The sequence below is a fragment of the Apium graveolens genome, chromosome 10, assembly GCF_009905375.1.
Source record: "Apium graveolens cultivar Ventura chromosome 10, ASM990537v1, whole genome shotgun sequence".
NCBI classification, from domain to species: domain Eukaryota; kingdom Viridiplantae; phylum Streptophyta; class Magnoliopsida; order Apiales; family Apiaceae; genus Apium; species Apium graveolens.
This window is the reverse complement of record NC_133656.1, coordinates 24,333,380-24,360,301: the sequence shown is the minus strand read 5'-3', so window position 1 is coordinate 24,360,301 and position 26,922 is coordinate 24,333,380. Positions and strand designations below refer to the sequence as shown.

At 38.0% G+C, this 26,922-nt stretch overlaps 2 protein-coding genes across 2 annotated transcripts; both read left to right on the top strand.

The window, feature by feature from the left end:
* Positions 1 to 4,069: 4,069 nt before the first annotated feature.
* LOC141692690 (uncharacterized) lies at positions 4,070 to 6,659 on the top strand. The gene is made up of 2 exons (XM_074497602.1): positions 4,070 to 6,223; positions 6,328 to 6,659. The coding sequence occupies exon 1, from the start codon at positions 4,205 to 4,207 to the stop codon at positions 6,143 to 6,145; it is 1,941 nt and encodes a 646-aa protein (XP_074353703.1). The 5' UTR covers positions 4,070 to 4,204; the 3' UTR covers positions 6,146 to 6,223; positions 6,328 to 6,659.
* Positions 6,660 to 6,962: 303 nt separating this feature from the next.
* Positions 6,963 to 8,606, top strand: LOC141690457 (protein FAR1-RELATED SEQUENCE 5-like). Its single transcript, XM_074495254.1, has one exon. It carries the CDS (start codon positions 6,963 to 6,965, stop codon positions 8,604 to 8,606), a length of 1,644 nt encoding a protein of 547 aa, XP_074351355.1.
* Positions 8,607 to 26,922: the final 18,316 nt, after the last annotated feature.

The window sequence follows — 26,922 nt, the reverse complement described above, 5'->3', positions numbered from 1 at the left end:
GTTCTCTGCTCACTTGTTGAGACAACTGAGGTATGAGATCTGAGTTCATCATTGGTTGTTTGGCCTTCATTTACTATTAAAGCACTTGAACCATCTATAACATGTCCTTGGCCAGATCTCAATGATTGCCTTTGAATCATCTCTAGTTCATAGGTTTTGAAAATTCCATATAGAACTTCCAGAGTTATCCTGCTCAAGTCTCTCCCTTCCCTGATTGCTGAGATTTTCTGTTCCAAATGATCAGGAAGAGTAAGCAAAAACCTTAGATTCACCTCTTCAGCTTCATAGTACTTGTCATGAAGCTGCAAGTCCATTATCAGCTTATTAAAGCTTTCAAACACTTCAGTAATGCTTTCCTTGGGCTTAGCAATAAAACCCTCATACTGTGAAATCAGTATTCTTTTTTGATTAGATCTAACTTCCTAAGTTCCTTCACATAGTATTTCAATATTCTCCCATATTTACTTAGCAGTGCCACAGTTGAAATGTTGTTGTACATCACATTTTCAAGTGACTCAATCAATATCAATTGTAAGCTGTTGTCCAGGGAGACTTTCTCGTTTTTAGGGTAAGAATATTCAGATGGATCTTTAGGAGCATAATGAGATGGTATGACCATGTCTCCATCTGTAGATTCCTCAACTCTTACCATAGGAATGAAGGGTCCATTCTTGAGAATCTGAACATAGAGTGGATTGGCCATCTTGATAAACAACATCATTTTCTTTTTCCAAAGAGTGTAGTTAGCTTTGTCAAAGGGAGGAATTTTGATGCTACTGATTTTCTGTGTATACATTCTTCCAAGATCTTGAATCTGTTTGCTTTAAGATTTTGCTCTAACACCACTTGTTAGGTAATGAATCACACACAGGGGGGGTGAATGTGTTTTCTGATTTTAGGCTTTTCTTGAAAGATAATGGTTGAACAAAGTAAATTAAATCTTGTATAGAAAAGTGTTCATGCAAAAATTAAACTTGCATAAAATAAAGAACACAGATCTTCAAAACTCACTTAATTTTTGTATTAAAAATTAAGATGCTTTGCTACAAAATTTCTAAGCTCTTCTAAGTTAAAGAACTCAGCTTCTTCTCGAGAGTGTTATAAGAATTTTTATCTAATTTGTTGCATCTAACTAGAGGACCAGTGTTAACTTTATAGCTCAGTTAACTGCTGGTTTACACAGTGGATAATAAACATGTTATTAGTTTTTCTAAACTGTCACTTGTCATTTCTATTTATAGAAAAGCAAATCTTCCATTTCTGGCTTAGGATATCTTTAGCATCCCGTGTTTACTTTAATCTTTCTCTGTCAGTTAATCTTTGCCATTGATCTTGCACACTCTTCAAACTACTTTTTGTAGACTTGTCAATCCAGCTGTTGGATTGTTTGTTGATTATTTATCTTGGATATTAAGCTGATCTGCAATTCTGTAATTTGAGATTGTACTTCGAGATCTCCAGTTTGATTCATTTGAACACTTTATATCTCGATAAGTATAAAGGCTTATCGAGATGTCTGGTACTCCATAATGAGTTTGGCTTGTAGAGGTCTTCATCTCATCGAGATCTCTAGTCTTCATAACTTCACTTGATTTGTAGATATCTCTAAGTTCTTGAATGGATATAGACTTGTCGATAACTCTGAGTTCTCTAGTGAAGGAATGACTTGTCGATATCTTTTTGAGTTCTCGAGTAACTTTCCTGACTTCTCTACTCCCGATGGATATTGCTTATCCGTTGAGTAGATATTGCTCATCCGTCGAGTAGATGTATAGCTTATCCGTCGAGTAGATATTGCTCATCCGTCGAGTAGATGTTATTCATCCATCAAATGGATATATATAGTTCATCCGTCGAGTAGATATTGCTTATCCGTCGGTACTCTCTGGAGTTTGAATGACTTCTCGATAAGTCATTCTGGAGTTCTCGAATGACTTCTCTATAACATTTAATCTGTGACTTGTAGAGATCTTGACTTAGAACATTTTTCTCCAAACAGATTTATTCAACTCTAAGCTTCTTCAAAATTCTTTTGAGGCATGATCTTCTTGATCTTCTTCCAGATAGAATCCTTAGGCTTGAGACTGTTTTAGGAAAAAGACTACAGTCTGCTCCTTTGCATTTTTACAGACTTTAAGTGTTACAAGTACAGAATACAAATTTAATAACAATACAACTTATTTAGGATTGGCCCCAAGCTTAACTGATTGCTAATGATATTTTCAGCTTCAGTAATCTTTGACATCGTCTAATATATATTACACCATTCATATATCCCACATTGAAATGGAAAAGGGGTTTTCGTTACTTTATATAGAACAACACTCTACTGGTGTCTAAATGTGTTACTAAGATATTGCTCCATCCTCTACGTGCGTAAGGGGTGCAAATCATGGGATTTCAGGGCTAATCTGAAACTTTCAAAGGCCGTGAGTGCAACGTGAGTACACGGATGTAGCAGAAAATTGGGTCATCCAATCACGGACTAGTTTTGCTAATTTTTATTTTCACTGGGCTTGGACCCATAAAGAATTAAGTCATTTTGATACAGATAAAATTAACTTATTTGACAGAGTATTATTAGAGTCGACTACAGATTAATGTTGACGTAATTAATTAATTAACATGGTTTAATTAATTAATGGATTAACGCACAAGTCTTGTTATTCATATATATTAATTACTAAGTCGTAGGTTTTATGTATTAAAAACCCTAGTCTCTCTCTCTCTCTCTCTCTCTCCTCTATAATATATCATGATAATCTTCTTACTCAGTTTAAACTCGCTAATAGTGACACTCTACTTCAATGCAATTATTTTGATCCTTTATGGCGATTCGCTCATACATACGGTGAGGGCTAATACGCTTTAAGGAGACAGTCACACATTGGACTCAGATTTTTGGTTTATGTCTCCTCTTTATTTGTTTTGTTCATTATTTATTTACATTGATCTGTTATTCACATACACAAACACGATTGTTATTGTTACTTGGGTTTGTTACTTGGTTTTAACACAGATTGTACAATAATGAGTGGTGTAGGTTTTTTTTGTGCCAGGAGTAGTATAGTACGAGTGAAGCTGCAACCCAGGGAAGTAAAGGCTATGAGTTTGGAGGAAGCGTTAGCTTGGACAAAGGAATGACATTACAGGAAATGTATTTTTGAATGTGATGCAAAAACCCTGGTAGATGCAGTCAACGAACTTAAAGGAAATTCTTATTTTCATATGATTGTTGATGATTGTATTGATATGATTAAACAATTTGAAGAAATTTTAATTACTTTAGTACATAGATCGTTGAATAGTACTGTAGCTCACTTTTTAACAGGGATTACATATTCTAGGTCAAGTCTTAAGTAGTGGTTACATACTGCTCCCGATTTTATCACGTATAATCTTGTTTCCAAGGAATGATAACGCAAGTACGTAGTGATAACTCCCGGTGACGGGGCCGCTCCTTCGGCGCCGTGTCTGGATCCTTCACCGTGATGGTGGTGTAGCTGTCATGGGGTTCTTACAAAACAACATCAGAAGGGGGTTTGGGTCTCGCGGCGCCTCCGGTGTGAGAGTAAGAACTCGCTTTTGGGGAAGATGAATATAGACAAGTATGCAAGGTGGGTGTGTGTGTGTGTATATGATTGTATGAGAGTGATTAACCCCAAAACCTTACCTTCTTGGGCTATAAATAGCCCAACGATAGAGTTTTGGGGTTGGTACCTTTGAATCATAGTCGTTGGTTCTAGGAGCGGAGGACACCTGGATGGGGTAAATTCTTACACGTGTTAGGATGAGAGTGGTTGAGAAATGTTCTAAGGATCTCCTGGCACGTGCCCTGATTGTGCTCATGATTGATGAATGACAGTTGTCCCTATCATGCGCTTGGGCATGTGCCTCACGTGTTGGAACTTCCCAAGGTTGGGCTGCCACGACTAGATTAGTCTGGACTAGTTATGTACGCGACTGAATGGAGCTGGGGTCCGAACCTGATCATTTTAGGAGCTATATGTACTATCACGTAGTTTAAAAAAAATTTAAATAGCATATACACGCGTTTGACCTTGTAAACCCCGCTCTCTCAAAAACAGGGAGTCTTCTCCTTCCCTCCCGCAAAATTTCATCAAAACCTCTGTCTCTCTCTCTCGTACAAACACAATGAAATATTGAAAAAAATTAAAATACTTTTGACTCGATTAAATTCTTCATGGCAGGAATAGTCAAAGAAATTCTAGCGAAACCAATCCAACTAGCCGACCAAATCATCAAATTATCTGACGACTCGACTTCATATTTCAGACAAGATTGCTCTGAACTCAAATCCAAGACCGAAAAACTCGCTGCCCTTCTCCGACAAGCCGCCCGTGCCAGCAACGACCTCTACGAACGGCCCACGCGCCGTATCATAGACGATACTCAACAAGTTCTCGAAAAAGCTCTGGTGATCATCCAAAAGTGTGGTGCCAATGGATTGATTAAGCGCGTGTTTACCATCATTCCAGCTGCTGCGTTCCGTAGGATGGGGTTTCAGCTGGAAAACTCTATCGGAGACGTGTCTTGGTTGTTACGGGTCTCCGCTTCGAGTCGTGATGATGAGTACCTAGGACTTCCTCCAATTGCAGCTAATGAGCCTATACTTTGTTTGATTTGGGAGCAAATTGCCATTTTATATAGCAGAACGTTGGATGATCGTTGTGATGCAGCTGCTTCGCTTGTTTCGCTTGCTCGAGATAATGATCGATATGGCAAGTTGATTATTGAAGAAGGAGGTGTGATACCATTGTTGAAGTTAGTTAAAGAAGGCAAGTCAGAAGGACAAGAGAATGCGGTTAGGGCAATCGGACTCTTAGGGCGTGATCATGAGAGTGTAGAGTACATGATCCATGCTGGTGTCTCTTCTGTTTTCGCCAAAATTCTTAAGGATGCTCCTATGAAGGTTCAAGCTGTTGTAGCCTGGGCTGTTTCGGAATTAGTTGAGCATTATCCCAAATGTCAGGATTTATTTGCTCAACATAATATTATTCGATTGCTTGTTGGTCATTTAGCATTTGAGACCGTTCAGGAGCATAGTAAGTATGCGATTACTAGTAATAAATCTAATTCTATTCATGCTGCTGCGGTTGTTTTAGCTAGTAAGAATCTTTCTGTTGGTAATAAGCCGATTAATGATGATGAGAAGAATGGTTTGATTGCTCATCCAACTGGGAATAAACATCCGAATCAGATGCATAGTGTTGTTACGAATACTATGGCGAAGAATTTTCAGAGTAAGCCGAAGAATGGTAATGTGGCTGTTCATACTCACAGTCACATAAAGAATCATCATCATCAGCAGCAGCAGCATGAGCATAATGTTTTGTTGGCTGGTGCTAGCATTAAGGGGAGGGAATTGGAAGATCCTGTTACCAAGGCTTTTATGAAGAAAATGGCAGCACGAGCCCTTTGGCAACTCGCCAAGGGAAATTCAGCTATCTGTCGTAGTATTACCGAGTCAAGAGCACTTTTGTGTTTTGCTGTATTATTAGAGAAAGGACCTGAAGATGTTAAGTACAATTCTGCCATGGCGTTAATGGAGATCACAGCAGTAGCGGAGATTGATTCTGTTTTGAGAAGATCAGCATTTAAGCCTAATACACCAGCTTGTAAGGCAGTTGTCGATCAATTATACGTGATTATGAAAAAAGCAGGTTCTGATTTGCTTATACCGTGTATAAATGCTATTGGAAATTTGGCTAGGACTTTTAAGGCAACAGAGACACGGATGATAGGTCCATTGGTAAAGTTGCTTGAGGACGGAGAAGCTGAGATTGCTAAAGCAGCCTCCATTGCTCTAACGAAGTTTGCTTGTACTGATAACTATCTTCATATCGACCACTCGAAAGCAATAATTAGTGGTGGAGGAGCAAAGCATTTGATCCAGCTTGTGTATTTTGGGGAACAAATCGTTCAAACTTCAGCTGTTATTCTCCTGTGCTACATCGCGCTTCACGTACCAGATAGCCAAGAACTTGCACAAGCTGAGGTGCTTACTGTGCTTGTATGGGCGTCAAAACAGCCATTCTTGACACAATATGAGACGGTGTCTACCTTGTTAGAAGAGGCAAATAGTAGATTGGAGCTATACCAGTCCAGAAATTCAAGGCATTGATTCAATTCAATCAGAAACCTTCCACTGCTTCCAAGACCTCTTTTCAAAATTTACCTCCACAACTTTGTGAGTATCATGGTGTGTATATAAATGTTAGATCGTCATTTTGTACCTTCATTTTGTCTACTAGAGGGATATCATAAATTCTTTGATTTGATTTGATTTTTTCATTATGGGGACAGGTCTTTAGCAACCGTGTGCTGTTTAAAGTTTGTTGACAAACAATTTATCAGCCGTTGGATGGGGGATTAACGGTGAGATGGCATCCGGACCGCTGAAATTTTCCGCGGTTGGTCTGGACGGACTGCGGAAAATTTTCGCGGTTGGGTGATGTCCCCTTATCCCCAGCATCCCAACAGCACCTCATTTCACCACCAAAAACACCAAAATTTTCAAGAAAAATTCTACTCTCTCCAAGTTTACATTTTAGGCGATTTTGGGGTATTTTCATCAAGAAATTCAAGTTGTTTTGTCAATTCAAGGTATATTTCTTGTCTTAAATTTCACATTTTCATGGAGGATAAATTATTTGCTCGTATGTTTCGTCATAAACGTCAAAATGAAAAAAGAGAGGCTATTGATTGTAGTTTACATCTTGATAGTTTAAATAGTAGTGAAGAATCTAAAACCCCTGTATATGTTGAAGATGATGATTTTGTAGATAGAAATGAGGAATTTATTAATTTAGATGACGATTTGGTTGATGTTGAAGATGAAAGTGATGGAAATGAGGTTGAAAATGACGTTGAAAATGATAGTGATAATGTTGAGGGTGAGGATGAAGATGATAATGTAGAGGATGCAAATTTGTATGAAAATGTTGATGGGGGGAGTTCCATATTTGAATCAAATTTTTCAAAGTGTGGATGAGGCCGGTCATTTTTTTAGGGCTTATGCTTTACGAAATGGATTTGCTATTAAAATTCAAGCTAGCCATCGTAATAAAGACAACGAGATATATGGTCGTTTATATGTTTGTAGGCTTTATGGGAAAAGTGTCGTCGCCGAGAGTAGTCAAAATAAACGGCGTAGAGAGGTTCTTCCTAAAAGCGAGTGCAAGGTGAGGATGTATGTCAATTATCAAAAGAAAAAACGTCACTGGGAGGTAACTAGCCTTGAATTGGTACACAACCACGGTCTTGTTTCCCCTAGTAAGATGAATTTGGTACAACGAGAAAGACATGTCAACACCGCGACCCGTAGTTTGATAAAAACGCTTTATGGTTCGGGGGTTCGTAATTGTCAAGTGATGAATGTGATTGGTAACATTCATGGAGGTAATGACAAAGTTGGTTTCAATGTTCAACATGTTAGGAATGTGTTAAGAGACGAGAGGAAGAAAAAGTTTGAGATTAGTGACGCCCAAGCGGGGTTGGACTTGTTGCATAGGTTGAATGAAGAAAGTGGTTCTAAATATTTTATTAGGACCGAAGTCGATGAAGAGAATCGCTTGAAGTGTCTAGTATGGATTGATCCGAGATGTATAAGGGCTTACCAAAATTTTGGCGATGTTATGACTTTTGATACCACTTATCGGACAAATAGGTATGCAATGCCATTTGTCCCATTTACCGGAGTCAATCATCATTATCAATCGGTAATTTTCGGGTTTGCATTGATGCGGGATGAACACGCATCGACTTTTGAGTGGATTCTTCGTACTTGGCTTGAAGGTGTGGGGAATAATCCTCCATTGACTATAATCACGGATCAAGATCAAGCCATGGCAAGCGCTATTGCGGTTGTACTCCCGAATACTACCCATTTATTGTGTTCTTGGCACATTAGTCAAAAATTCCCGAAGAAATTAGCTCATTATTATTCGGCTTTTCCGGAATTCAAGACGGACTTCAACAATTGCATTTATAAATCTCTCACCGAATGTGTTTTTGAAGCTAGATGGGCGTCGTTTGTGGAAAAGTATCACTTGCAAGATCATAAATGGTTAAAAGGGTTATATGAGTTGAAGAACAAGTGGATTCCTGCATATACTAGAAACAAATTTTCGGCGTTTCAAAATAGTACATCGAGGAGTGAGGGGATGAATTCTTTCTTTGATAAGTATGTGAGTTCGGCAACGAGTTTGAAGGAATTTATTGAAAATGCCCAAAAAGCATTGGCAAGGCAATTCATGAGGGAGAAGGAAGAAGATTATGTCACCATTAATCTAAAACGTCCCATGAAATTGCATACCACATTGGAGTATCATGCTTCTTGTATCTACACTAAGGAAATGTTTAGAAGATTTCAAGATGAATTGGTTGAGTCTTCAAAATACTTTGTTGAAAAAGACCGACGAGCTAGTGAAGAAGGGGAGAGAATGGGGGATGTTTATACGTACTATAGTTGTTATAGGCCCATGTCCGAGCCTACGAGAAGAAATGTTTATTTTGTGGCATTCGAGAAAGCAAGCTCTTTGGGAATGTGTACGTGTAGAATGCTTGAACATTCGGGGCAATAGCCTGGGGTGGCTGAGACACATGCTGGGATGGCTGTGTCATGTCAACGACATCCTGGGCAGGAATGGCTGGAATGTCAAAGTCGTCAGCCAAAGGTGCAATAAAATCTGATTTTATGTTCTAAAATGTGGGAGGTCTGTAGGCGGGTCCTGTAAGAACCCTGATTTTTGTAATATTTTAAAACTTCTGTGAATAGTAACTTGAGCTAATTAAGTAATACTTATGGGGATCATCATTAAATGAATAGTGGAATTTTGAGAATCCGAGATCATATTCTTGTTTATCGAGGAAAATAAGTGAATGTAAAAGCCGACGGAATTCGAAGATTCACAATTATACTACGTGTTTTCGTATCCGTAAAGAATGGCGTAGAACCGGGAATACTACGTGAAATAAATAATATATCAAGGTATTTCTATGATCAAGAGAAGGAATGGAATTGGTTATAGGATTATAAGCGATAAAAGAAACCGCTACGAAACAAGTCGTTATACGTGGAAACTATCGGAATGGAACGACGATTGCATTTACGATAAATAAACGAATGAGAAATTAAATCCCATGCAAGTTGGCCATGCATAACCAAGTCCTAACTAGTAGTTAGGAGTGTAACTAGATGATTAGAAGCTAACTAGAATAGTTAGTGGAATAGTGTTGAATAGTGATAGGAGACAACAAGTACACAAGCCATACTTCTCCCTTTTCTCACTTCACCACACAATCAAACCAACCCATACCTTTGCCAAATTATTGTCAAATCTGCTGCATACATCCCATATATTCATTATACACTCCCACACTTTAGCCACAAAAGAAAACAACCACTTTTCCCTCACTTAAAGCTCTCCCATTTTTCATTCCAACAGTTCGGATTTTCTGAGCAAGGGAGAAAGAAAAATTCATAACTCAAAATATACTCATTCAAATATCATGAAATTTTACCATAGCTTTTCTATATCATGGGTAAGCTTCGTACCAAATTTCAGCCTCAAATTAGTTTTTTTCAATTTTATAAAAATGTTTGAATGAGGTGCTGAAAGGTAACTCCGAAATTTTAACTTGTTTCTTTGTTTTGTTTCTTAAGGATCTAGCCCTTCTAAGTGTTTTCTAAGCAAACCAAGCCTCAATCATCCTAGCACTAACCTTCCTAGTATCCAAGAAGGTATAACTTTCAACCTTTTAAGGTTTTATGGTTGAATTTAAGAGTTATGTTTGTTGTAGTGTTAAGATCCAAAGGATTGTGTTTGTTTGAGTTTGTATTGATTATGTTCTTGCTAAAGACTTGAGATGTTGAGTTGTAATCCATGTATGTGGTACTATATAGAGCATATAAGGTTCATGTGGGTGGATCTTGAGAAGTACTTGTGTTTATGATGGTTATAGGTAGTGATTGTGTTAAGATCAAGTAGTAGAAATTGAGTTTGGGCATTCTTGCACTTGATCTGTTTTCTGCAGGACATTCGGCCATGAAAATTGTTAAAATTTGAAAACCACTGGCCATTAGCAGATAGATCTTGTTTTTTTGTTTCTATACATGTGTAGATCATCATGAGGAGATTTACGGTTTAGGAGTTATGGTCGTTTTAGTGTAAAACATTTCTGCGATTAGCCAACTGCACTTAAGTCCACTTGCATGGTGATTTTGAAGGACTTAAACTAATTTCGAGATTCTGGAAAAATTATGAAAAATGGATATGATAGTAGAGAAGACTGTCCAAAAAGAATTTTGAGAAAATATTAATTTTTAGATTTTATAAAAATATTTTGGTAAAGCGAGCGCAAGCGAGAAACGCATAAAAACCTAGTTTTGACGCGCGTTTTCTCACGTTCGAGCTTAAAACTCGAAATGGACTTTCTAAAGCGAACGATCGATTTCAAAACTCGACCATGTTATAAAGTGAGAATATAAGTGTTGAGAATGTAACACCCCCAGATCCGGGGTCGGGGATCCGGGTTGTCACGGTCTTTCTTTCCACAATATCACTTCACTTAATTAATAATAAATAACCTCATACTGTGACCCCACACTAACACACACCATCACCCGTTATAGTCTCAGAGATGAAATTGAAATAAGTACAAGTCTTTGAATCCACAATTTAAAATTATTACAACCCAAAATGATTACTTGATAATTTACAGTTAATTGCCATTATCTGCCACAAGTTATAATTATACATAATTTGTTTCTCAAAAGTAGATGGTCTAAACTACAATGGATCTACCTCTGCAGCTATAGCAGCTACAATATCAGCGGGAAGACGCGGGACGCTTCCCACGCGCTTGCGCTGGGTCTGCTGGAGTCTGGCCATCTCTCCTAACTGTTGTTGTGTGATGAAGAAATAAAGCAAGAGTGATCCTTACAGCTCGCAAGATAATATGTATAGTGATAACAATAATATAAGTATCTAAATGGATACTTAATAGCATCTCTATCATATGCAAGATAATTACTTGCTAGATATAAGTAAAAACAAGGAATGAAGCTACCAATACTTCACCACACTTATATCATATAAAGTTACTTGAACTGCCACCGTTCAAAGTATTATAAGTTTTAAGAAAAACATCCCATAGATGAGACCACAAGTTAAGACTTGAATAGATTCAATCTTTGAAATATTATTGAATGAAAAAGTTATGAGATACTTTATTTAGTCCCGATATATATATATATCCACCTATATATATATCCCGAAAACATTTCCTGGAACCTCTGTTATGTGAAGTATGAACAGAGTTCGAAACATCCAATGAATTTTGGAAAAGAAAAAGAATTTTGGCATAAACCCGATATCTCGCTGATCAGGAAAAGATACCAATAAGTAACCTTTTCTACTAGTAGATGGACGAATTCCCCACTGGTCATCACCCTGGTCATAATTAAGACCTATGCTGGACTGCCACTCAGCCACCTATGCATTTGATGGACTCCCACTGAGCCACTTACACAATAATAGACCGTACCTCGGCCTGTCGCTTATGCCGACTCAATGAGAGGGGCTTACTTCCCGAACGTTGGGCAAGTAATCAATTCATTTACCAAATCTGCAACCTTGTTGCGAATATAAAATACACCACAGAGCCGGATTTCCCAGGTTTTGAGCGGGTATTTAAATCCCCTTTAAAAAGGAAGATCTTAAATATAAAAATGAGTTTTGGGATCCGCTCTGACTTTTAAAAATCATTTTGAAGACTCGAAAACTCTTTAAAGAGTGTTTGGAGTAAGGCTGATTTAATGAAGTAAATCAGTCCCCAGAATATTAGAAAATATCTGAATATTATTAATTAAATAATATTCCCATAAAGAATAGTCTTTATAAAAATAATTGAAGTAGAAGTATTAAAATTTATACTTGAAACGAGTATTAAATAACCAAAGATATACTTATATGAAAGTATTATCTTTATTTGAATAATCGAAAATAAGTTTGATTATTAACACCTTATTCTTTAATAAAATAAAGAATATATTTCAGCAAATAATCGGAGTCATAGATCCTCAAATGAATATTCAAATAATATTCAATAAATAAAATACGCTGAGTCATAATATCTCGAATGAATATTATAAATAATATTCATTAAATAAAATAAAGAGTCTTAAGTCCTCGAATGAATATTCAAAATAATATTCATTAAATAATATAAAAGAGTCTTAAGTCCTCGAATGAATATTCAAAATAATATTCATTAAATAATATAAAAGAGTCATAAGTCCTCGAATGAATATTCAAAATAATATTCATTAAATAATATAAAAGAGTCATAAGTCCTCGAATGAATATTCAAAATAATATTCATTAAATAATATAAAAGAGTCATAAGTCCTCGAATGAATATTCAAAATAATATTCATTTAATATAAAGGAGTCATACGCCTTCGAATAATATTCGAAATAATACTCGATAATAAAATAAAGTTTAAAGTTATCGAATAAACCTTATTCGATTAATAGTTTTGAAAACTATGACCATATATATGTATATATATATAAATATATATATATATATTCATATCCATATATATACAAAATCTACTCGGGATCCTCGACTCCCGGTTTTTAGAAAATATTTTCACCTTTGGGTCCCTATACTAAGGGTATATGCAAGTTACCGCTATCCTCTAGCATAGGTATTATCAACTGAACCAACAGATATATATTTCAAGAATATGAAACAGGCATGCATATATACCGTATCATATGCTACAATATATCGCAAGAATTTGCTAAATAACCAACATGCATCTATCGCAAGATAATGCATATACAAGTGTATTCATCACAACAACAGTATAACGGATAGAATACTTGCCTGAGCGACTTGGGGGTGAGAAAGGCTCGGGACGAGTCTGATAACCTATAAACAACAAGTAAGTTGGAATTAAACCAAAATCACTTGTAAATCTATGCTTTAACTAACTTAGACTCTAATGCTAGTTTTGCGCTCACCGATTCGCTTAAGTCACTCGGGTACCCTCGGCTCCACCATTTTTAATAACTTAACCTTTACGAGTTTTAAAGCGATTCCTTCGCGAATGACTTACCAACTGCCTAACACACTTACCATAAATGTTTCACACATTAATTAACCCTTTTTGGTCTTTAACCTATGTTTCAAAGTAAGGCGAGGGAAAAAGTTTCGTTCGCGAAACGCCGTTACTTGAAACGGTCGTTTCTCCTAAACCGTGCATCGGAATCGAACGAACTACATATCAAAACGAAGCTCGTAACATGAGCTATCTAAACATGGCAGTGGTCACAATCTAGCAGGGGGTTCTCGGGTCCTAATGCTATGCACAAAAACAGTCCAAAGAAAATCGGACGTTACGACGGCTATGTTTACGTGATTTCCAAATTTTTAAACCATCCACAATCAACCCAAACCCTCCTCAAATCCAACACACAACAAACATCCATCCTTATCACATCATAACAACCCCAACCAATTCAATTTAACCATTCATACTTATGCTTAAACTTTACTTTAATCATTCTTAAGTTTCTTTAAATCAAAACCACAAAATTACCATTTCATTTCACTACCATTCCAAATCTCAAACTCTAATCATAACATCAACTACAATAACATCCTACTCATCAAAATCACCTTATAATATATATGGACCTAGGGTTTGAAAATGGTATACCTTCCTTGAAGTGGTGGGTTGAGCTAGGAAGCCTTAAGAAGCTTGGAGAAGCCTTAGGAAAGCTTGGATCTTCAAGAAAAACAAGAAAAAGTTCAAGTTAAAAACTTGAAAACACTATTCATTGTCTTCTTCATTGATTAAATGGAGAAGCTAGAGAAAGAATTAATGGCTTAAACTCATGATATAGCCATAACTAAGCATAAAGATGGTTAGGGAATTTTCTTACCAATTAAGGATGCTTGGATCTTGATTTTGGAAATTTTTTTCTTTGAAAAAAATGAAAAGCCGAGAGCTAGGTGAGGAACAAATGCCTTGGCTGATTTTTTGATTCTTGATGAAATGATTTGCTAGCTTGGTTGGCTTGGTTTTGTTTTTGATTTAGCAAATTACCACCTTGCCCTTGAATTTGTGTGGTCCTTAATCAACCACACCTCCCTTCTTCCATGTCATGCTTATGTCACCCTTATGATGTCATCCTCCCTTCCTTGTCTCCTTTCTATTGGTTGGATGACATCACTCCCATTAAACCCTTTGATTAGCTTCCTAATCGTTTGCCTAATGACCGCTGATCTGTTGTACGGTTCGCTTAACTTTCGTTCTCGTTTATCGTCTGAAGGATCATACCCGGGATCTTATTACTTAGGTTCCCTTAACCTTTCTCAATACGTTATATTCCTTTTTATGATCCTCTATTATAATCCTTTAATTTAAATCCTTTTTATCCTGTTACCTTATACTCAATTCTCTCCGTATCTTGTGGATTTCCGGGAAAAACCAAAGTGTTCGGAATTGGGTTCTGACGATATTTACATACACTTATATACTTCATATAGTACTAATAAAATCCCAGAATATCCATAACAGAACCCCTATATAGTGTGGCGTGAAAAGTTTTCTCATTCAGCTAAAACACTATTCACAAGGGTTACAAAAAGTTGAAAAATTTTGGGGTTATTACAGTCTCCCCTCCTTAAAAGGATTCCGTCCCGGAATCAAACAGAAAACAATTGGGGGTACTTTTCTAGCATTGCGCTCTCTAGTTCCCAAGTCGATTCTTCCACATTATGATTATGCCATAGTACTCTGACTAGCTTGATCACTTTGTTCCGAAGCACCTGCTCCTTCTTATCCATAATCCTTACTGGCTTCTCCACGTAAGTTAGATCTGGCTGCATATCCACCTGCTCGTACTCCACTATGTGCCTGGCATCCCGATGATACCTCCTTAGCATTGACACATGGAACACATTATGAACTTGTTGCAAATTAGGGGGTAGGGCTAGCTCGTAAGCTAACTTTCCAATCCGTCTTAATATCTCAAAAGGTCCAATGTATCTTGGGCTTAGTTTTCCTTTCTTTCCGAACCTCATTAATCCCTTCCAAGGGGATACTTTCAACAGTACTAAGTCCCCTACTTCATATTCCTTGTCCTTTCGGGCTAGGTCTGCATATTTCTTCTGTCTGTCTTGGGCTGCTACAAGTCGCCCTCTGATAAGATCCACTATATCTCTGGTCCTTTGGACCACTTCGGGTCCGAGCATCTTCCGCTCTCCTACTTCATCCCAGTATAAGGGAGATCGACACCTTCTTCCGTACAAGGCCTCATAAGGCGGCATTCCGATGCTAGCATGAAAGCTATTGTTATAAGAAAACTCGATCAACGGCAGGTGATCATCCCAACTTCCTTTAAGGTCTATTGCACAGACTCTCAACATATCCTCTAGTGTCTGGATGGTCCTTTCACTCTGTCCATCCGTCTGGGGATGGTACGCGGTACTCATATTTAACTTGGTCCCCGCACATTCCTGAAAGCTCCTCCAAAATCTGGAGTTGAACCTAGGGTCTCGGTCTGAGACAATGGACGCTGGGACTCCATGTCGTGTCACTATTTCCTTAAGGTAAATGTCCACCAGTCTATCGACTGTGTATCTCTCATTGATAGGAATGAAATGAGCTGACTTTGTCAATCGGTCTATAATTACCCAAATGGCATCGTGATTGGCTTTCGTCCTTGGCAAGCCTACAACAAAATCCATCGCTATCTGTTCCCATTTCCATTCGGGAATCTCCAGGGGTCGCAAAAGTCCACTGGGTCTCTGGTGCTCTGCCTTTACTCTTTGGCAAGTCAAACACTTGTTTACCCATTCTGCTACGTCCCTCTTCATGTTGGGCCACCAGTAATATTCCTTCAAATCCCTATACATCTTGGTACTTCCCGGGTGAATGGAATACCTTGAACTATGGCTTTCATCCAAAATCTCATCCTTGAGTTCTTGAACATTCGGAACCCAAATTCGGTAGGAATACCTCATTATCCCTTTATCATCTTTCTCAGTATGGATCTCCTCTCCAGTCATTGACTTTCTGTCTTCATTCATTATTTTCTCTTGGCACAATCTGATCTTTCCCAATAATTCTGGCTGCATTGAGATCTCAAAAAGCTTTTCAGTTCCGGTTCCGGTTACCTTTACCTCTATTTCCATTTTCTCAAAATCCCTTATCAACTCTTCCGAGGTCGTTATCATTCTGAGTCTTTCCTTTCTACTAAGGGCATCAGCCACCACATTGGCTTTCCCTGGATGATAGAGAATCTCACAATCATAGTCCTTGATTAGTTCTAGCCATCTCCTCTGGCGCATGTTGAGCTCTTTCTGCGTAAATATGTACTTGAGGCTCTTATGGTCTGTGAAAATCTCGCACTTCTCTCCATACAAGTAGTGCCTCCAAATTTTTAAAGCAAATACTATTGCTGCGAGCTCAAGGTCATGAGTAGGATATCTAACCTCGTATTCCTTCAGTTGTCTCGACGCATACGCAATGACTTTACCGTGCTGCATAAGCACACATCCTAATCCCTTGTGCGATGCGTCACTATATATCACAAAATCTCCTTTTCCATCCGGCAATGCCAATACCGGAGCCGTTATCAACCTTTTCTTTAATTCCTGAAAACTGTTCTCGCATTTCTCCGTCCATTCAAACTTCTCTGTCTTACGAGTAAGTCGTGTCAAAGGGGCTGCGATCTTCGCAAAGTCCTGTACAAATCTACGATAGTAGCCGGCCAATCCTATGAAACTCCTTACCTCTGTGGGTGTGGTTGGCCTTTCCCAATTTGAGACCGCCTCTATCTTGGAGGGGTCGACCAATACTCCTTCTTTATTGATCACATGTCCTAAAAACTGTACTTCATTCCGCCAGAATTCACACTTCGAGAATTTGGCATATAACTGCTCCTCTCTGAGTATTCCTAGAGCTATCCTCAAATGCTCTGCATGTTCTGCCTCAGTCCTTGAGTAGATCAAAATATCATCGATAAAAACTATCACACACTTGTCCAAGTACTTCTTAAATACTCTATTCATTAAATCCATGAAAGCCGCTGGGGCGTTGGTTAATCCAAAGGACATTACCAAGAACTCATAATGCCCATACCTGGTACGGAACGCTGTCTTGGAAATATCTTCGGGTTTAATCTTTAGTTGGTGATATCCAGTTCTCAGGTCGATCTTGGAAAAATAAACAGCATCCTTTAGCTGGTCGAACAGATCGTCTATTCTAGGTAATGGGTACCGGTTCTTTATGGTTAGCTTGTTCAACTCTCGATAGTCTATGCACAACCTCATGCTCCCATCTTTCTTCTTAACAAATAAAACTGGTGCTCCCCACGGGGACACACTGGGTCTTATCATACCCTTATCCAAGAGTTCCTGCAATTGGATAGCTAATTCCTTCATTTCTAACGGGGCTAACCGGTAAGGTGCTTTTGAAACTGGCGCCGTCCCTGGGGCCAACTCAATAGCAAATTCAATCACTCTATCGGGTGGTAATCCCGGAAGGTCTTGGGGGAATACATCCTCAAATTCGTTGACTACTGGAATATCTTGTAAGTTGGGCACCTCCTTCTGCGTGTCCACCACATAGGCTAGGTAGGCCTCACTTCCTTTTCGTAGCATCCTTTTGGCCTGGGCCATAGTCAAAAATTTCTGCGTCTGCCTCTTTCCTCTAAATATAACTTCTTTCTTCCCGGGGATATTTAACTTAACTTTCTTCCCTTTACAGTCTATCTGAGCATCGTTGCTAGATAGCCAGTCCATTCCCAAAATCACATCAAACTCCCCTAATTTAAAAGGAATCAGATCAACACTGAAAGATTGCTCCCCTATGCCTATCTCACAGGCGGGGTGAATCTGGTTAACAGGAATAATTTCATGATTGGCTATTTCTACTTGTAAGGGTTCTATCAAGGGTTTAGCCTTAAGTCTTAACTTACGCGCAAAGTCCTTTGATATAAAAGATTTAGTTGCTCCCGAATCAAATAAAACATTTGCACTGACTGAATTTAGAGAAAGGGTACCTGCTATCACATCTGAATCTTTCATAGCATCCTGGACTGTCATGTTGAAAGTCCTCGCAGTAGGTGGCTTATTAGAAGCAGCCCTGCTTGCTCCCGAAGCTGCTGGTTTGTTCATTGGGCAATCCTTCTTCCAATGACCCTGGCGTCCACACTGATGACAATTGGTGGTTGGAACAACGGCAGGGGTTGATGATGGGCACCTAGTTGAATAGTGGCCCTCCCGACCGCACTTAAAACAGGTTACTGGCCTTCCTTTACACTCCCCAGTGTGGTTCCTTCCACATCTGTTACAGGCTGGAAATGGGGGTCGAGACTGGTTGGAATAGGACATTCTTGACTTCTGGCCGCCCTGGCTCACACTCACACTCATTGGCCGCTTAAACCCAGTGTTCCTTCCTGGCAGGGACACTGCTCCTCGATTAAACCTAGTTGGGAAGCTCCTTCCTGCGGAACCTCCACCCATGCTCATACTTTTCCTCTTTATTCCTTTCTTCTCTCTTTCCTTCTGCATCTGTTCACTTCCAACTTCTACAATCGTTGCCTTTTGCACCAGAGTGGCATAGTCCGTAAGCTCAAGGATTGCCACCCTATTCTGAATCCACGGTTTCAGTCCCTGCTGAAACCTCCTAGCTTTCTTTTCCTCGGTGCTCACAAACTCCGGCACAAACCTTGATAACTCAGTAAATTTCGCTTCGTACTCTGCTACAGACAAATCATTCTGCTTTAGCTCCAAGAACTTGAGCTCCATCTGGTTTTCCATAAACCTCGGGAAATACTTCCCCAGAAACAACTGACTAAATCTCTCCCAGGTTATAATAGCACCTGTCTCCATGTTTTTCTTGGCCTCCCACCAGTAGTTAGCTTCTCCTTTCAGAAGGTAGGTAGCAAATACAGTCTTCTGTGCCTCCTCGGTACTCAAAATCTCAAAAGATTTCTCCATTTCCTTTAACCATGCCCTTGCCTCAACTGGGTCGGCTGATCCGTGGAACTCAGGGGGCTTAAGGGACTTAAAAGCCCTGAAAGAGTTTGCCACAACATTGTTACTTCCTTGAGGGGGTGGGTTGGGTTGACGTTCCAAATTTTGTCTTAGGAGTTGCATAAACTGGCCCATGGGATCCATGCCTGGGTTTGGTACTGGTTGCTCAACCTCGGTTTCTCCTTCTTCAGTCTCTATCTCAAATCCCTCAACATCATATGTTTCCTCTTCCTCTTCATACAGGGAGTCATCCTGTTCCACATAATCCTCATCTTCCTCTTCACTGTGATCTTGGTTTCTATTGTCCTGATTATGGCTTCCCTGGTCCTCGGACCCAGGGTTCGCCCTAGTTCCAATCTTTCTTGGCGGCATGATTCTGATAATAATAAAAAAAAAAAATTTTTGGGAAAAATTCAACGTTAGGTCACAATCATATACAACATTGTGCCTTGCACAGCTCTTATAATGGGGAGAACGTATAACGCAATTCTATTATTTTAAGAAAGTTCTATTACGAAGTGCAGTAATAATAATAATAAAACAGTGATCCCGTCACTATGGAACTGAACTAAAAGGAAACAAATATATACATAATGCGAGAATACATAGTTTGATCTGGTCAAAAGTACAACAGTGCTACAGTCATCTGTCCCAAAAGTGATACACAAGAGTCTATCTGTCTAGTCAGAAAAAGGGATGCTATATACAAGTCAACTATCCCGGAAAATTGGCTCTTACTAAGGCCTCGGCTAACTAGACAACTAGACTATTCCATCATCAATCCTGAATCACACACCGGAACGGGTCAGCTCCCAAACCCTTTCCATCGCACGACGGAAGATATAGTCGGCCTGCCGCCTGGAGATCCTACCATGCCTGTCCCCCTGGAGAGATATGAGTCTCGCTCGGGACGTGAGCTCTATCCCCGTAAGCTCCCTCCTCAAGGATCGGGGTATAGAAGCCCTGGTCTCATAAGCTCGGGTACGCCTACCCGCCCTCTCTGCATCCAACTCCCTCCTGGCCTCATCCAGTCGGGCCTCGGCAACAGCCACTCGGGTCCTCAAAACATCCTGAACATATCCATGAGCTAACGAAGACTGCCTCTGGGCAGGGTCAAGAGGTGGTGAATCCGGAGCCGCTGAGGGTGCCTCCTCGGTCTGCCTAGGCTCGGAAGTATGGGTCTCTGAGCTGTCATCATCAGGAATCCAAGATAGTGGTGGAGGGGTAGGGGCTCTGACCACCGGAAGTGTGGGTAAAGGGATACCAGCATACACTACCATAGATCCAACACGCTCCTCAGCTACTGGGACCTCATCCGGGTCCTCCTCATCTGGAATAGCAATAACCTCTGTCTCTGACTCCTCTGAGGGGTCCTCCTCATCTGAAACAGCAATGACCTCCGTCTCAGGCTCCTCTGGGGGGTCCTCCTCATCCTCCTCCATCTCAGGCTCCTCCTGATCCTCAACATCCAGCAATGCCTCATCATGCTCACGCTCGTACATCTCAGGGTCCTCCATCTCAGGCGCCTACACATTAAACGAGCTAAGTTACTATCATGATACTTATAAGGGTTCCCGTAAGGGTTTTAGCTGTCAGTACTACTTTAAGTAGTCCGACCATGAACTTGGCAAGAGTTCTTATTATCTTTGTGAGTTTATTATTTTATCGTCGCATCATCTCTGAGGTTTATAACGCTTGGCTCTGATACCATTTCTGTAACACCCCCAGATCCGGGGTCGGGGATCCGGGTTGTCACGGTCTTTCTTTCCACAATATCACTTCACTTAATTAATAATAAATAACCTCATACTGTGACCCCACACTAACACACACCACCACCCGTTATAGTCTCAGAGATGAAATTGAAATAAGTACAAGTCTTTGAATCCACAATTTAAAATTATTACAACCCAAAATGATTACTTGATAATTTACAGTTAATTGCCATTATCTGCCACAAGTTATAATTATACATAATTTGTTTCTCAAAAGTAGATGGTCTAAACTACAATGGATCTACCTCTGCAGCTATAGCAGCTACAATATCAGCGGGAAGACGCGGGACGCTTCCCACGCGCTTGCGCTGGGTCTGCTGGAGTCTGGCCATCTCTCCTAACTGTTGTTGTGTGATGAAGAAATAAAGCAAGAGTGAGCCTTACAGCTCGCAAGATAATATGTATAGTGATAACAATAATATAAGTATCTAAATGGATACTTAATAGCATCTCTATCATATGCAAGATAATTACTTGCTAGATATAAGTAAAAACAAGGAATGAAGCTACCAATACTTCACCACACTTATATCATATAAAGTTACTTGAACTGCCACCGTTCAAAGTATTATAAGTTTTAAGAAAAACATCCCATAAATGAGACCACAAGTTAAGACTTGAATAGATTCAATCTTTGAAATATTATTGAATGAAAAAGTTATGAGATACTTTATTTAGTCCCGATATATATATATATCCACCTATATATATATCCCGAAAACATTTCCTGGAACCTCTGTTATGTGAAGTATGAACAGAGTTCGAAACATCCAATGAATTTTGGAAAAGAAAAAGAATTTTGGCATAAACCCGATATCTCGCTGATCAGGCAAAGATACCAATAAGTAACCTTTTCTACTAGTAGATGGACGAATTCCCCACTGGTCATCACCCTGGTCATAATTAAGACCTATGCTGGACTGCCACTCAGCCACCTATGCATTTGATGGACTCCCACTGAGCCACTTACACAATAATAGACCGTACCTCGGCCTGTCGCTTATGCCGACTCAATGAGAGGGGCTTACTTCCCGAACGTTGGGCAAGTAATCAATTCATTTACCAAATCTGCAACCTTGTTGCGAATATAAAATACACCACAGAGCCGGATTTCCCAGGTTTTGAGCGGGTATTTAAATCCCCTTTAAAAAGGAAGATCTTAAATATAAAAATGAGTTTTGGGATCCGCTCTGACTTTTAAAAATCATTTTGAAGACTCGAAAACTCTTTAAAGAGTGTTTGGAGTAAGGCTGATTTAATGAAGTAAATCAGTCCCCAGAATATTAGAAAATATCTGAATATTATTAATTAAATAATATTCCCATAAAGAATAGTCTTTATAAAAATAATTGAAGTAGAAGTATTAAAATTTATACTTGAAACGAGTATTAAATAACCAAAGATATACTTATATGAAAGTATTATCTTTATTTGAATAATCGAAAATAAGTTTGATTATTAACACCTTATTCTTTAATAAAATAAAGAATATATTTCAGCAAATAATCGGAGTCATAGATCCTCAAATGAATATTCAAATAATATTCAATAAATAAAATACGCTGAGTCATAATATCTCGAATGAATATTATAAATAATATTCATTAAATAAAATAAAGAGTCTTAAGTCCTCGAATGAATATTCAAAATAATATTCATTAAATAATATAAAAGAGTCTTAAGTCCTCGAATGAATATTCAAAATAATATTTATTAAATAATATAAAAGAGTCATAAGTCCTCGAATGAATATTCAAAATAATATTCATTAAATAATATAAAAGAGTCATAAGTCCTCGAATGAATATTCAAAATAATATTCATTAAATAATATAAAAGAGTCATAAGTCCTCGAATGAATATTCAAAATAATATTCATTTAATATAAAGGAGTCATACGCCTTCGAATAATATTCGAAATAATACTCGATAATAAAATAAAGTTTAAAGTTATCAAATAAACCTTATTCGATTAATAGTTTTGAAAACTATGACCATATATATGTATATATATATAAATATATATATATATATAAATATATATATATATATATTCATATCCATATATATACAAAATCTACTCGGGATCCTCGACTCCCGGTTTTTAGAAAATATTTTCACCTTTTGGGTCCCTATACTAAGGGTATATGCAAGTTACCGCTATCCTCTAGCATAGGTATTATCAACTGAACCAACAGATATATATTTCAAGAATATGAAACAGGCATGCATATATACCGTATCATATGCTACAATATATCGCAAGAATTTGCTAAATAACCAACATGCATCTATCGCAAGATAATGCATATACAAGTGTATTCATCACAACAACAGTATAACGGATAGAATACTTGCCTGAGCGACTTGGGGGTGAGAAAGGCTCGGGACGAGTCTGATAACCTATAAACAACAAGTAAGTTGGAATTAAACCAAAATCACTTGTAAATCTATGCTTTAACTAACTTAGACTCTAATGCTAGTTTTGCGCTCACCGATTCGCTTAAGTCACTCGGGTACCCTCGGCTCCACCATTTTTAATAACTTAACCTTTACGAGTTTTAAAGCGATTCCTTCGCGAATGACTTACCAACTGCCTAACACACTTACCATAAATGTTTCACACATTAATTAACCCTTTTTGGTCTTTAACCTATGTTTCAAAGTAAGGCGAGGGAAAAAGTTTCGTTCGCGAAACGCCGTTACTTGAAACGGTCGTTTCTCCTAAACCGTGCATCGGAATCGAACGAACTACATATCAAAACGAAGCTCGTAACATGAGCTATCTAAACATGGCAGTGGTCACAATCTAGCAGGGGGTTCTCGGGTCCTAATGCTATGCACAAAAACAGTCCAAAGAAAATCGGACGTTACGACGGCTATGTTTACGTGATTTCCAAATTTTTAAACCATCCACAATCAACCCAAACCCTCCTCAAATCCAACACACAACAAACATCCATCCTTATCACATCATAACAACCCCAACCAATTCAATTTAACCATTCATACTTATGCTTAAACTTTACTTTAATCATTCTTAAGTTTCTTTAAATCAAAACCACAAAATTACCATTTCATTTCACTACCATTCCAAATCTCAAACTCTAATCATAACATCAACTACAATAACATCCTACTCATCAAAATCACCTTATAATATATATGGACCTAGGGTTTGAAAATGGTATACCTTCCTTGAAGTGGTGGGTTGAGCTAGGAAGCCTTAAGAAGCTTGGAGAAGCCTTAGGAAAGCTTGGATCTTCAAGAAAAACAAGAAAAAGTTCAAGTTAAAAACTTGAAAACACTATTCATTGTCTTCTTCATTGATTAAATGGAGAAGCTAGAGAAAGAATTAATGGCTTAAACTCATGATATAGCCATAACTAAGCATAAAGATGGTTAGGGAATTTTCTTACCAATTAAGGATGTTTGGATCTTGATTTTGGAAATTTTTTTCTTTGAAAAAAATGAAAAGCCGAGAGCTAGGTGAGGAACAAATGCCTTGGCTGATTTTTTGATTCTTGATGAAATGATTTGCTAGCTTGGTTGGCTTGGTTTTGTTTTTGATTTAGCAAATTACCACCTTGCCCTTGAATTTGTGTGGTCCTTAATCAACCACACCTCCCTTCTTCCATGTCATGCTTATGTCACCCTTATGATGTCATCCTCCCTTCCTTGTCTCCTTTCTATTGGTTGGATGACATCACTCCCATTAAACCCTTTGATTAGCTTCCTAATCGTTTGCCTAATGACCGCTGATCTGTTGTACGGTTCGCTTAACTTTCGTTCTCGTTTATCGTTTGAAGGATCATACCCGGGATCTTATTACTTAGGTTCCCTTAACCTTTCTCAATACGTTATATTCCTTTTTATGATCCTCTATTATAATCCTTTAATTTAAATCCTTTTTATCCTGTTACCTTATACTCAATTCTCTCCGTATCTTGTGGATTTCCGGGAAAAACCAAAGTGTTCGGAATTGGGTTCTGACGATATTTACATACACTTATATACTTCATATAGTACTAATAAAATCCCAGAATATCCATAACAGAACCCCTATATAGTGTGGCGTGAAAAGTTTTCTCATTCAGCTAAAACACTATTCACAAGGGTTACAAAAAGTTGAAAAATTTTGGGGTTATTACAGAGAATGTGACGATCGGAGATTCGTTATACTTGAGTAGTTGCGAAAGTTGCTTAATAAAAGCGAGACGTTAATCGCGTACTAACTTAGACCGTTGGTTCTTGTTTATAGATCGCCAACCAAACACCAGATACCATACCACTTCGATTACTCGAGGCAAGTTTTCGAAACCCTATCTCATACTATCCATGTTATATATATACTGTTGTGATATTGATGCCATGATTTACAGTTCAAATATATATATGCTTGTCTATGATATCAATGCATACGAATTATGCGATTGTTTACGAAAACAAATTTCGTTTTACACGAGTATGAGAAGTTGAAACGTATTTCAAATATAATATATGATAATGGGAGTTGAAGATATTTTAATAACGATTTAATTCCGGAGAGAGCCGGACGCGAAAGATTTCTATTTCGATAAACAAAGTACGTTCGCGTAATATATATATCAAGCGAACGATTGAGATTTTGACTTAAACTTCGAGAAATATTGGTTTATTCATTTAAGGGACACCCTTACTTGATTGATTATTTTATAAAGCGATATTTAAGGGATTATTAAATATCCAGAAAGTATTTAAAAATATACTGAATAGTTTATAAATAATTTCACGTTATTTAATAAAGATTTAACTATTCAAAGAGCAATTATAGGATACCAAATCATGTTTTGATTATTTGATTAAGGTGTCTCCATTCGTTGGACCTTATTCACAAAATATTTTGTATTTAAGGTTTTTATTAATTCATTGAACCTTAATTAGAAATACTTTGTACTTAAGATTTTATCAATTCATTAAATCTCTCTTATATAATTATGAGACCTTAGATATTTAATATCTTCGGACTTCTAAAAACTTATTTAAAAACAGACATAATTCCCAAAGGTACTTTCTAAATTATTCAAAACTCTTGAAAGAGATTAATCATTTGAAACGTATCAAAACCTTAGGGAACTTAGTCTTGAAGCATAAGAGTTTTGCTTCCTCGTTCAATAAAGAACAAGTGAGTAATATACGTGTCACCCTACTACAGATAGGGATTTGAAAATGATTTTAAATTCAAAAATCCGACAACTCCCAAAGATCAATTGAGTTAAAAGTGATGAATAAATCATCTTATTTAAAGGTCAACTTTTAACGACCTATTCCTTCGAAAAAGGATTTTGAGCAAAAGATATAATTGTTTTGGGACTGGAATGTGGCCTGCCCGCTACGGAGTGGTATCAGGCAGTGACCAGTCGCGGAGTGGCGCATTATGCAAGCGCGGAGTGGCGCATTGTACGGTTATATGGTCTATGTGACCATTGACTTTCGGACTTGCACGGCAATGGGCAACCACCGTGTAGTGTCTTGATGAGCCCAAAGGTGGCTAGGTTTGTATTCCTTCTACTAATAGAGAAAATTTCGTATTCGGCTGATCACCGATACGTGGTTTATTCCAGTATAGTCCCTTTCTTCCATTTTGGAAAAACTGTTGTGAAATATACAACAGAGAGCCGATAAGGCTGAGTTTAAAACAAGGATATTGATGAATATATATCAAATCCATTTGAGAAATCTGCCCATAAGGCTGAGTTTTAAATTGGGATGTTGATGAATATATATCACACCCATTTCAGAATCTTGGTTCGAGTAACATCTTAAGATTTTGAAATAAAATGAGTACGAGTATAAAATGATTTTGAGAAAGAGATGGATACAAGTATTCAGTGGATATATTATTGTAGTTGATTTTGAGAATATTATAAATTTGACAAGCATATAAACTTTCAGAACGCTTTGGAGATACAAAGTATAATTATTGGTTTTATTTATCCTTACATACTTAATTATGGGGATTTATACCTTGCTGAGCTATAATGCTCACCCTTGCTTTTATATATCATATCACAACAGACTA